This window comes from Hemiscyllium ocellatum, chromosome 3, assembly GCF_020745735.1.
Source record: "Hemiscyllium ocellatum isolate sHemOce1 chromosome 3, sHemOce1.pat.X.cur, whole genome shotgun sequence".
Classification (NCBI taxonomy): domain Eukaryota; kingdom Metazoa; phylum Chordata; class Chondrichthyes; order Orectolobiformes; family Hemiscylliidae; genus Hemiscyllium; species Hemiscyllium ocellatum.
Genome location: NC_083403.1, coordinates 31,107,600 through 31,120,662, shown reverse-complemented (window position 1 = coordinate 31,120,662; position 13,063 = coordinate 31,107,600). Strand labels below are relative to the sequence as shown.

At 39.9% G+C, this 13,063-nt stretch overlaps 1 protein-coding gene across 2 annotated transcripts in view; it reads left to right on the top strand.

Moving 5' to 3' along the window:
• Nucleotides 1–11,468, top strand: part of afg1lb (AFG1 like ATPase b) — a 173,419-nt gene extending 161,951 nt beyond the window's left edge. For both annotated transcript variants that reach the window (XM_060856460.1, XM_060856452.1), the window contains 3 exons: nt 3,640–3,780; nt 6,649–6,762; nt 10,849–11,468. In XM_060856460.1, coding sequence (XP_060712443.1) covers nt 3,640–3,780; nt 6,649–6,762; nt 10,849–10,977 — 384 coding nt within the window. In that variant the 3' untranslated portion in view covers nt 10,978–11,468. The remainder of the gene's footprint in view (nt 1–3,639; nt 3,781–6,648; nt 6,763–10,848) is intronic.
• Nucleotides 11,469–13,063: the final 1,595 nt, after the last annotated feature.

The window sequence follows — 13,063 nt, the reverse complement described above, 5'->3', positions numbered from 1 at the left end:
GTCCAGGTTTCAGGTAGCACTGGAGACCAATCCCAACCATGTTGAACTTGTCCAGCCTGATTCGGTGATGAATAGTTAATTTCTCAAAAATTATGATATTGACTTCAGTAAGTTATTTATGGAGTTCATAACAATGAAAGCTGCTAGATAACAGTGCCCACCCAAATGGCTTGGTGATGGAAATCTGTCGAAGTAGTATGGAGTTTTTTGTTTTGAAAGTTAGTTACCTAAATTAGGTGCTATTCAGATCATTTCCTCAAGGATCACTTGAGCAGTGGCCTTAAAGGGACAGATCAAATTAAGTACAACTGCACTAAAAACAGAAAGTGCTGCAGAAACTGAGGAAGTCTGACAGCATCTGTAGAGAGAGCAACAGAGTTAATGTTTTACATAGAACATAGAATGTTACAGCGCAGTACAGGCCCTTCAACCCAACCTGCGAAAATAATCTGAGGCCCATCTAACCTACACCATTCCATTATTGTCAATATGTATGTCCAATGCCCTTAACACCGGCAAGTCTACTACTGTTGCAGGCAGGCCGTCCCATGCTCCTACTACTCTCTGAATGAAGAAACTACCCCTAATATCTGTCCTAAATCTATCACACCTCAACTTAAAGCTATGTCCCCTCCTGTTAGCCTTCACCATTCGAGGAAAACTGCTCTCAGTGTTCACTCTATCTAACCCTCTGATTATCTTATACATCTTGATTAAGTCACCTCTCAACCTTCTTCTCTCCAACAAAAACAGCCTCAGTTCCCTCAGCCTTTCCTTTTAAGACCTCCCTTCCATACCAGGCAACATCCTAGTAAGTCTCCTCTGAACCTTTTCCAGTGCTTCCACATCCTTTCTATAATGTGGTGACCTGAACTGCATGCAATACTCCAGGTGCGGCCTTACCAGTGTCTTGTACAGCTGAAGCATGACCTCGTGGCTCTGAACCTCAATCCCCCTACCAATAAGCGTCAACACACCATACGCCTTCTTAACAACCATATCAACTTGGGTGGCAACTTTCAGGGATTTATGCACGTGGACACCAAGATCTCTCTGTTCATCTACACTGCCATGAATCTTAGCATTAGCCCAGTACTCTGCATTCCTGTTATTTCTTCCAAAGTGAACTACCTTACATTTTTCTGCATTAAACTCCATTTGCCGCTTCTCAGCTCAGCTCTGCATCTTATCTATGTCCCTCTGTAACCTGCAACATACTTCGGCACTATCCACAACTCTGCCTATCTTAGTGTCAACCGCAAATTTACTAACCCATCCTTCTATGCCCACATCCAGATAATTTATAAAAATGACAAACAGTACTGGCCCCAAAACAGATCTTTGTGGCATCACTGGTAACTGAACACCAGGATGAAGATTTCCCATCAAACACCACCCTCTGTCTTCTTTCAGCCAGCCAGTTTCTGATCCAAACTGCTAAATCAACTTTGATCCCAAAACTCTATGTTTTGTGCAATAGCCTACTGTGTGGAACCTTATCAAACACCTTACTGAAGTCCATATAAACCACATCAACCACTTTACCTTCATCCACGTGTTCTGTCACTATCTCGAAGAACTCAATAAGGTTAGTGAGGCACGATTACCCTTCACAAAACCATATGCACTTTCCCTAATCAAATTATTCCTTTCCAGATGATTATACAATCTATCTCTTATAACCTTTTCCAACACCTTACCCACAACCGAAGTAAGGTTCACTGGCCTATAATTACCAGGATTGTCCCGACTCCCCTTCTTAAACAAGCGAACAACATACCTCAATCCCATCTAATCTTGTAGTTTGGATCTTCATATTCTCACTAACATTACCCTTTTCCAGCGTGAATACTGATGAAAAATATTCATTAAGCGCTTCCCTGATATCCTCAGATTCCACACACAACTTTCCACTGCTATCTTTGATTGGCCCTAATCTTACTCTAGTCATTCTTTTATTCCTGATATTCCTATAGAAGGCCTCAGGGTTTTCCTTGATCCTATCCGCCAACAACTTCTCATGTCCCCTCCTGGCTTTCTTAGCCCTCTCTTTCGATCTTTTCTGGCTAACTTATAACACTCAAGCCCCCTATCTGAGCCTTCACACCTCATCCTCACATAAGCCGCCTTCTTCCTCTTGACAAGAACTTCAACTGCTTAATTTTGAATCCAGAGACTTTTTGGAATTTTGGATTTTAAATTCTAACTCTGTTTCTCTCCCAGAGATGCTGCCAGATTTGCGCAGTTTCTCCAACATTTCTTGTTTTTATTTCAGATGTCCAGTATCGTCAGTATAAACAGCAGAATGCCACAATAATGTTTCAGATTACTAAAAAGAATGCCACAGAAAATCTGTTCGCATCACTAAATATTGGATGTATTTAGTATTATTGATGTGCTTGCAGTTTAACTGTTGTGATGTTGTGAGCTTTCTGAAATTCAAATACTCTTGTATCACATCTGAAGTAAATTATATCAAACTGTCATCCACTTATTTTCTGTCCTTTTGCCACCATGTCAATCTAAGATAGTATTCAGACAGATCACCTAATGCTGTTGCATTTTTAACCATTATGTCAGAGAGTCACCACATACCCACTTCGTTTAGGAAGATTAACTATTCACGCATTCTGAGTTTCTTTATTCTTCTCATCCTATCTCCTTTTATCTTTCACTAATAGTTCTTTTGGGTAATCGGATAATTACTTTACACCTCATTCAGACCTTTTTGCTCCTTTTCCTTCGTTGTGACGTCATCTGTAATACCTTTTCTTTCAGTCTGATTGGCAATGCCTGAAACGTTTCATCACATTTGTCTGACTTATTCAGTGTTTCCAGCATATTCTTATCTCATTTCTGATTTCCAACATCTGTAGTAGTTACTTACTGTGCTCCTAAGGAGTTTTTTTCGTCTGCTGAGACACAGAATTCAGAAGTAGATTGTTCACTCCAATGATGTCTGTCCTTTCAACCCTGGGATGTGTTTTTGAGTCCAGCTCAGGCTGATGGAGCTATCTGCTGCATGTAAATGAAATCAGTTGAAGCAGTTTTAATGTGGTTCCCAATTCATTTGGTTACGAATTCTGATGTACTGTAATCATTAAATGGTCACTTGATTCAACTGCCACACCCTGGTATAAATAGCTTTTTTGTTGCCAAAATATACAGTATTTTTATAACTGATAAATATGGTCAAAGAAACCAAAATTAATTTTAATGTTATTTTTCTTTAGGGTTGCTCATAGCTGTGTCCAGGCTATTAGTTCCCCATTTTGAGACAAGCATAATGCATTGGCTACTCCATTTGGCTCCAACATGAAAACTGTTGTCATCTGAAATTGAGATTCAGTTGAACACCATCTCTAATAAATGACAGAGGAGATGGAGTTTGGAGAAAATATACAGGTGTAATGACACTGACTTTAAAATAGAATAAAAGCATCAGGTTATCCCAGATCAGGGTGTGGGAATGGGCAGATTATGGGGATCCTACTGTTCTGTTTCATATCTTTATTTGTTTTTAATTTTTTAAAAACTTCACATAGGGACTTATTGTTGAAAATAAAATAAGATTAAACTGCAGCCAACAAGTACCAAATGAGAGTGCATATTAAAACCTGGTTCTACTTTAAATTCCAGCCCCTTGGAGCAAGTGATTACCTGGAAATGACTAAACACTTTGACACTGTATTCATCCGGAACATACCAATGCTGACTTTGGCAAAGAAGACTCAAGCACGACGCTTCATCACTCTCATTGATGCCTTTTACGATCACAAGGTTAGATTTAATTAGATCACACTGGATCTTTTGATGAAACATCATAACAGATTTCATTTTTGCACCTACAGAATTAAGATTTTCATTCACAGTTACATTTGTTCAACATGTGCTTCATAGAATAGTACAACACTGAAAATTTATTTAGTCTGCACCTACTGTTTTTCCACTCCTTGGTTTTTTCCTGACTCTCTGGTGGTAAGCCCCACACTCTGACTTTCCCAGCAATTTCCTGTCTAGTACCCCTTTCAACAACAACACCTTATGTCTATACTAAATACCCTATTTCCAGGCACATTTCATGGCTGAACAGCCAATTCTTATCATATAGCCAACTTGCAACCATGCTTCATGGTCACCCTTCATCCATATTATCCTTCCCTTTTCGCCACACAATTACAGACCTTTGCATCTCTCTATTTTTTGCAGAAAAACAAGTGCATAACTTGGCAAGAGTGGAATGCCTATTTGAGTTGGCAAAGGCATAACAATATGGTGGCCCTCCAGTGGTTCCTTTGTCAATCACTGGCAATGTGTGCCAAATTGCCTCAGTGGGAAGGGAGTCTTATTCAGGAGTCTGCAGATGTTAACAACAATTTGCCATGAAAACATGAATCTGGGACATTGGTACTCAGGAATTCTCTACGGGCTCACGGAGCCTAATTGGAACATTAAACAATCAAAGTGTTGTACAATCTTGCATTATATCTAAACAGCCTTACACAGGCCACAAAGATAGAGAAGGCCCCAGGCTTGACTTCGAATCTGGCCAGCATTTCTAGCCTAGGTAAATTAATTTCCAGCCCTTGTTCCTTCATTGAATTTTAACCCAATGACGTCAACAAAGAATATCTGAGAGTGGAAGTTGACAAAGGATCTGATTTAGACTCTAGTCATTTACAAACCTTAAGACTTGCAAATGCAAAGAGCTCGCTCTAATTGCAAGATATGATCGGGACAGTTAACTAACAGCTTACGTATGCAGCTAGAAGTGTATGAAAGTATGTAAGACACCTCCCAAATTTCACATTTAATCATTCAAGTTATTGTTCTTGTATTTTGTGATTTTAATCTAAATCACTTGAATGAAATCCACCCTTCCAGCACAAATTTAGGTAACAGTTATATAAAGTAATTGATTGTGAAAGCTACAATTATTGTTTCCTGTTCCCTGGAGGAAAAAAAAACATTTTTTCTGTCATTAGTGTGGGCAATAACATTGCCTGCTGACACTGACTGTTTTACATCACACAAAAAATGTCTTCAAAGTTTGGGAGAAGATTTGTAGCTCGGGTGCTCGTTGTGGTTCTGTTCGCCGAGCTGGGAATTTGTGTTGCAGACATTTCGTCCCCTGTCTAGGTGACATCCTCAGTGCTTGGGAGCCTCCTGTGAAGTGCTTCTGTGATCTTTCTTCCGGCATTTGGAGTGGTTTGAATCTACCGCTTCCGGTTGTCAGTTTCAGCTGTCCGCTGCAGTGGTCGGTATATTGGGTCCAGGTCAATGTGCTTATTGATTGAATATGTGGATGAGTGCCATGCCTCTAGGAATTCCCTTGCTGTTCTCTGTTTGGCTTGTCCTATAATAGTATTGTTGTCCCAGTCGAATTCATGTTGCTTGTCATCTGCGTGTGTGGCTACTAAGGATAGCTGGTCGTGTCGTTTCGTAGCTAGTTGATGTTCATGGATGCGGATCATTAGCTGTCTTCCTGTTTGTCCTATGTAGTGTTTTGTGCAGTCCTTGCATGGGATTTTTTACACTACATTGGTTTTGCTCATGCTGGGTATCGGGTCCTTCGTCCTGGTGAGTTGTTGTCTGAGAGTGGCTGTTGATTTGTGAGCTGTTATGAGTCCTAGTGGTCGCAGTAGTCTGGCTGTCAGTTCAGAAATGTTTTTGATGTATGGTAGTGTGGCTAGTCCTTTGGGTTGCGGCATGTCCTCGTTCCGTTGTCTTTCCCTTAGGCATCTATTGATGAAATTGCGCGGGTATCCGTTTTTGGCGAATACATTGTATAGGTGTTCTTCTTCCTCTTTTTGCAGTTCTGGTGTACTGCAGTGTGTTGTGGCCCTTTTGAATAGTGTCTTGATGCAACTTCTTTTGTGTGTGTTGGGGTGGTTGGGGACAGGGGACGCAACACAAATTCCCAGCTCGGCGAACAGAACCACAACAAAAAATGTCTATTTTTACATGGCTGCTCATAGAACTATATACTGTACAGTTAGTTTTGCTGCAAAGTGGTAGTTCCGTAGTTCCGTTCTCATACAATCCCACGTAAACAGCAGTACTATTTAAACTAATGGGGCTGGAATTGCATTATAACCAATGCACGCTTTAAAACTGACCCCCAATTCGTCAATCATGTTATAGTGAATTCATGTTAACAAAACATGCGTTATTGCAGTGATTGATAATTTTATAGTGTGTTATATTATCTTACAATATGAACCACTGCTTTTGGCAACCAAGAAATAAGGGACCATACCAGATTAAAAAGTTTGCAACACCAAAATTCTTATGAACTCCTGATGAGAATGAAGACTTGGAGGACAGTCTATTTGCTTGTCATTATCCATCATACATTGTTCACATTTTCAAAATACAGTTCTGCTATCTGTGTTGTAAGAAAATTGTGTAATGGCAGCACCATTTAAACTAATGGGCCCAGAATTGTGTTATTGCCAATGCATGCTTTAATATGTCGTGCTTTAGAAATGGTGTCCCCAATTCGTCCATCATGTTATTAGTGAATTTATGTCTACTACATTGTGTTATAGCAGAACAACCTGTATGAGTAAACTTTGTGAAAATTTAATACAACCTTTCCAATTTTATTAAGTCATAAAACAGCTGATTTTTCTTATTATCTAAAAGGTCAGGGTTATTTGCTCAGCTGCAATGCCTTTGGAGAGAATATTTGTTCAGAAGGATCACGACAGTCATGACGACGATGCCAGAGTCTTCATAGATGACCTAGGATTGGAACAGGTGAGTTATTTTTATTACCCTCTCGGATCTCTGTGTGCTATTGTTCCGGTTCTGTCATGGGAAGGCAACTGGCCTCCGTTCACATTCCTCCCTCTTCACTCAAGATTGTGAAGGTCAGAACCCTAGCCTATTATTGGTCTGACGCTGCTCTGTGTTCCTGCTCCACAGAGATCTTATAGTCTGGGAAAATCCACTTACTAAAATAACTGGATCAGAGAAAGATGACTATCACGTCAAAATACGTACTTTTGGATACTGAATTAGGGTCAGAGATGTACAGACCTTTCGGTCCAACTCATCAATGCCGCCCAGATATCCTAAATACATCTAGTCCCATTTGTCAGCACTTGGTCCATATCCCTCTGGACCCTTCCTATGCATAAACCTATCCAAATACCTTTTAAATGTTGTAATTGTACCAGCCTCCTCCACTTTCTCTGGCAGCTCATTCCACACACGCAAAACCCTCTCCATGAAAAGTCTGCCCCTAAGGCCACTTTTAAATCTTTCCCCTCTCACCCTAAACCTATGCCATCTAGTTCTGGAGTCCCCCACTCTGGGGAAAAGACCTTGTCTACTCACCCTTTCCTTGCTGCTTGTGATTTTATAAATCTCTGTAAGGTCACCCCTCAGCCTGCAATGCTGTCCATAAAATAGCCCTAGCCTATTCAACTGCTCCCTATAATTTAAACTCTCCAGCCTTGGCAACATCCTTGTAAATCTTTTCTGAACCTTTTCAAGTTTCACAACATCCTTCCTATAGCAGGGAGACCAAAATTGCACGCAGTATTCCAATAATGGCCTAACTAATGTCCTATACAGCTGTAACATCATCTCCCAACTCCTATTTATGTTTTGATTTTAAAGTGGTTCTGTCAATACATTCATACATGGTTCAAAATTCAATTATAAAGCACTAGGTAATTTGCCAAACTTTTCACCCAGAATATGGAACTTCATATTATATTCAAAGTGGGGGCATAAAAATTGTCAGAAAAGGCAGCAAGTCCAAGGACTGGGAGCAATTTAGAATTCAGCAAAGAGGACTAAAAGATTGAAGAAGTGGGGGGGGGAAATAGAGTGGATTATAAAACTTGTATTGATATCTGCTGAAAAACAGATTAGCAAAGACAAAAATAAGTTCCTTCTCTGGTGTACAAAATGGGAGAGATTATAATAGAGACACAAAGCAAGGCCAGAAGAAATTAACACACGTTTTGGTCTGTCACCACAAAAGAGTCCACAATTTTCTGAAAATGGGAGGGAGGAGGTGACGAAAATCAGTATTAGTAAACAAAAAAAATGACGCTTCAGTAATTAATGGGGTTAAAGGCTGACAAATCACACAGCACTCTGCATCTCTGAGTAATACAAGAAATGACTGAGGTGAGGAAATGTTCCTTCATATAGGGTAGTGAGCCTGTGGGATGCACTATAACAGGCAGCTGATGAGGCCAGCTCACTGAAAGTATTCAAGTATAAAATTGATAAAATGAATTCTAAACGATACGGGGGGAGGAATTAAGTGCCATCACGAGAGAAGTAATGTTAGACAAACTAATGGGAATAAAGCACGTAAAGCTCCTGATCCTGATGGCTTACATCCAAACATCCTTAAAACCAGTTGCTACAGAGACAGTGGATACATTTGTTATAATTTTCCAAAAGTCCTTGAATTCTGGAGCAGTACTGGAGAATGGGAAACTACCAATATGATACCCCTATTCAAAAAGTGAGGGAGGCAAAAGAGCAATTAACTATAAGCCTATTAGACTAGCATCTGTAGTAGCAGAACATTTGGAAAATCATAATCTAACCAAGCAATGTCAGCAATGAAAGCGAAATCAAGTCTGAATAATTTATTTGTTTTTCGAGGAAGTCACTACCAGAGTGAATAGAGGGGACTTCCAGAGGCATTCGACAAAGTACCTCATAAAAGGTTAAGTTATAACGTTGGATCCCATGGTGTTAACATGGATAGAGAACTGGCTAAAGAGCAGGGAACAGTCAGTGGCATAAGGGGTTCTTTTTCAGGTTGGCAACCTGTAACCAATGGGATTCCACAGGGATCACAGCTGGAACCACAACTGTTTCCAATATATATTAAGAACCTGGAGGAAGGAAGTGAATGCACTGTGGCCACATTTACAGATGACACAAAAATAGATGGAAAGGCAAGTTGTGAGAAAGATAGAAAACAGTTTGCAGAGAGATATTGATAGGTTAAGTAAATGAACAAAAAGTTGGCGAAAGGTGTATAGTTTCAGAAAATTGAAGTTGTTTATCTTGGAAAGGAAAACAAAAGAACAGTATTATTTAAAAGGAAAAAAGCTGCAATGTAACCGGACTTGGGGGTACTTATCTGAAAATGTGTTGCTGGAAAAGCGCAGCAGGTCAGGCAGCATCCAAGGAACAGGAGATTCGAATTTTCGGGCATAAGCCCTTCTTCAGGAATCCCTTCTTCAGGAATATTGGGGGTACTTATTACATGAAGCATAGAAAGCGAGCATCAGATGCAGCAGGTAATCAGGAAGGCTAATGGAAAGTTGGTCCTTATCTCAAGAGGGTTCGAGTATAGCAGTAGGGAAGTCTTACTACAACTTTACAAGCTGCTGGTGAGAGCACATATATATGGAGTTCTGTGAGCAGCTTTAGTCCCCTTATTTAAGAAAATATATTGTTTAATTGGAGGTAGTTCAGAGCAAGTTCACTAGGATGCTTCCTGGTATGAATAGATTGTCTTATGAGTAAAGGCTGGGTCTCTACTCACTGGAGTTAAGATGATGACCTTATTGAAACATATAAGCTTCTTAAGGGGCTTGACAGGGTAAATGCCAAAAAGATGTTTCTCCTCTTGTTTCCCCTCAATCAGAGGGCATAGTCTCAGAGTAAAGGGGCACTAATTTAAGACTGAGATAAAGAGGGATTTTTTTCTCTCCGTGGATTGAGAGTCTTTGGAATTTCTTGCCACAGAACTATGGGGGCAGAGATCTTATATATATTCAAAACTGAGATAGGCTCTTGATCAGATGGGGAATTGAGGGTTATGGGGGAAAAGACAGGAAAATGGATGTGAGGAATGTCTGACCCTATTGAATAACAGAGCAGGTTTGAGGGGCTGATTGGCCCAATCCTTTCCTGTTTCTTATGGTGTTAACCTTTGATACCTTTAACATTTAAGGGTTTATGGAGAGGAAGCAGGAATATGGTATTGAAATAGAGTATCAGCCATGATCATATTAAACGGTAGAGGAATCTCGAAGGGCTAAATGGCACACTACTGCTCCTCATTTCAAGTTGTATATCTTACTGTATTCATTTATGGTATGTTTAGTAGTTTCTTTTTAACCCTGCATTTTGTATCTATTGATAGTTTACAATAAAAATCTCGAGGCCGAACTTTGCACTCTGCTTTGGGTAAGTTTGCAGGCTAAGTAGAGGGGGGGGGTAGGATGTTGTTCTGGGAACATGGCAGATTCAGGTGGTGAGCTCCCCATCACTTATTTCCTCATCCCCTGACATGTCTGGAATTTTACAGACTGTGGGCAGTCCTAAAGTGGACAATTCATGTTCAGTTAAGTGCTTCATTTTGCTATCATCAGTGTTTTCCACACAGCAAGGGGAAGGCCCACACCAGACACAAAGCCTGTAAGTTTTAACTGCATGACTGGTATCAGACAAATAGGGGGCCCTTTGAAGGGCCCTTAGGCCCATTGGAGGCAACAACAACTCTTGTCCCCGCTCAAACCCTCAGTGCAACACTCGGCCTAAGTTACATGTCAGTCCAGCCTTCTTATTGGCAACATATTGTATTGTAAATGCGTCTGTATAGTCAACTGTGTTAAGACTGCAAACATTACGGTGGATATCAAAGGAATAATGTGTCCTCATGGTGCTTAGGCCACTGTCTGTATTGCTGCTGTTAATCCATTGACATTTTATCAACTTGTTAAATTCATTGCTATGAAATGATATTGTGTGCTGCATTTGCAGAATTACGTTTGATGCCTGAATAGCTGTGATTTTCATGGCACATAAAATTGCCGTTGATTAAATTTGGACCCGATTGCTTTTATTTTTTCATAGACAAAAGTGGAAGACCTTTCAATTTTTTCTGGAGCAGAAGAAATATTTGCATTTCAGCGCACAGTCTCACGGCTCACAGAAATGCAGACTGAGCAGTACTGGAATGAAGGAGACAGGGGAAAGAAGTGACTCTGCTGAGTGAAAGCAAATGTAAATCTGTCAAACAAATTCAGCAACAGATCAAATTCTAGTTTAATTTAGGAACTGAGGCGCAATGATACTTTATTTGCACAATGTTCAAAGGACCATTGACATTCTTCAGTACAACAATTTCAAGATTTCCTTGACCCAAACTGCCAGTTTTCATTGGTGTTGATATTGGTAATCTAAGCATAATACTGTCTAACCACTACTTCCTGATTCATTTCTTCTGTGCAGCACTTCTTTATGTTTGTATTTTTCCATGTTCTGAAACTTTGACCCTAAGTCTAGGCTGCTCCAAGAAACATGGTAAGAAGTCATGGAACGAAAAATACATTTATCCTCTCAAGAGCACTCCTTGCACAGACTATGTATTATCTCACATTGTGGGCTGTATTCCATTAAGTTAACATCCTCGGGGAAGTTTTACATTAATATTTTGAATATTTGTATATTTAAACTCCAGAAATAAAATGGTTTTAATGCAGTCTTAAAGGGACTTTTCTTATCTGTTTGTTGGTGAGGGGGAAGAGTGGTGTGAAAGTTAATTAATATTATAACACCCATACATAAAACCCAGTTTGACATGCAGAGATCTACAAGGGGCACAGGGAGAAATCTCTACCCTTCAATGTTAAGGCCTTACCTCAATAGCATTGAGCAAGTATGGACATAAACAAGTAGCTCGCCAGCGAAGGAGGATTGAAGATTAATTTTCTGAAAAATCAGCAGCATTGATTCAATAAGTGATGAAAGAGGCACCCAGAAAAGGGAGATGATAAGATCAGAAAGGAAGAGGAGCACAAATACAATAATGGAATTTCCAGCAGCAGTTAGTCACAGTGAAGTCGCAGAGGAGCAGTTATATAAAGGCCTCCAGTATAAGTAGCGACTGTGAGGGAGAGCAGCTGAGCAGTTAAAGGGATCCTCTTTAGAAAGGAAAGGGTGTCATTGGGAGAAGGAGGGCTTATGGGATGAACAGCCAAACAAAGTATTCCTCAACCCAAAGTAAACTGGAGGCTTTGTTCCATATCAATGTTCTAAGTATCTCCACAATTAACCTTAATTTTCCTTCATGTTTATGAAGACCTGATGCCAGTGGAATAAAGAATACTTGCTTCATGATCTTTAGGCCGTGTGTGTGTGTGAGAGTGTGTGTGTGTGTGTGTGTGTGTGTGTGTGTGTGTGTGTGTGTGTGTGTGTGTGTGTGTGTGTGTTTTCAAAACTCCTGTTACAGTTCACCTATGTTCTTTCAATACAAAATAATCTATAAACAGGTGCTAAGACCCTTGTTTATATAGGCAAAGCATCTACTCCCTGTGTCAGATATAGGCATTACATGCTGATTTTTTTTTGCTTTCACCAATATTGCTGGTGAGGCACTGTCGGGAAGGCTGTATAGTTGTGAAATATAGGCACTGCATGGTTAAATTTCTAAACTAAATATTTCTAGAATCTTCCATTTCCTAGATTATTAGGACTAATTGTATTTGTAGACTACTACTCCACTATTAACTAAATGAAGAGTGGCATGGAGAAATGGGGCTGAAAATGTGTTGCTGGAAAAGCGCAGCAGGTCAGGCAGCATCCAAAGAGCAGGAGAATCGATTCTCCTGCTCTTTGGATGCTGCCTGACCTGCTGCGCTTTTCCAGCAACACATTTTCAGCTCTGATCTCCAGCATCTGCAGTCCTCACTTTCTCTTCAAAGATTTTTTCCCTGGCATGGAGAAACACCATGACAAATCCTTCACTGTGGATTTTCTAATGTTTCACACGCGAAACATGGGGAGAATTAATAAATGATGGGAAGAAAACTTCATTGCCTGAACAGTAAGGAATTCATATGTAAATTATTGATTATTTACATTACAGGCAAGTTTTCTTAAGCAAATTGTTATGTTTTATTTGTCACAGGTAACTGCAGACTCTTAAATCTTTAAACCAGGAATTTTCTCCTGTTTTGATCAGTTTATTACTTATATCCAACTCTGTCCTTTCTGTCAGTTTACTTTTGAGTGCGTTGGTGCCCTATCTTCATCCTGTTTTCTTTTGTCATTGTTTATATACCTGTAG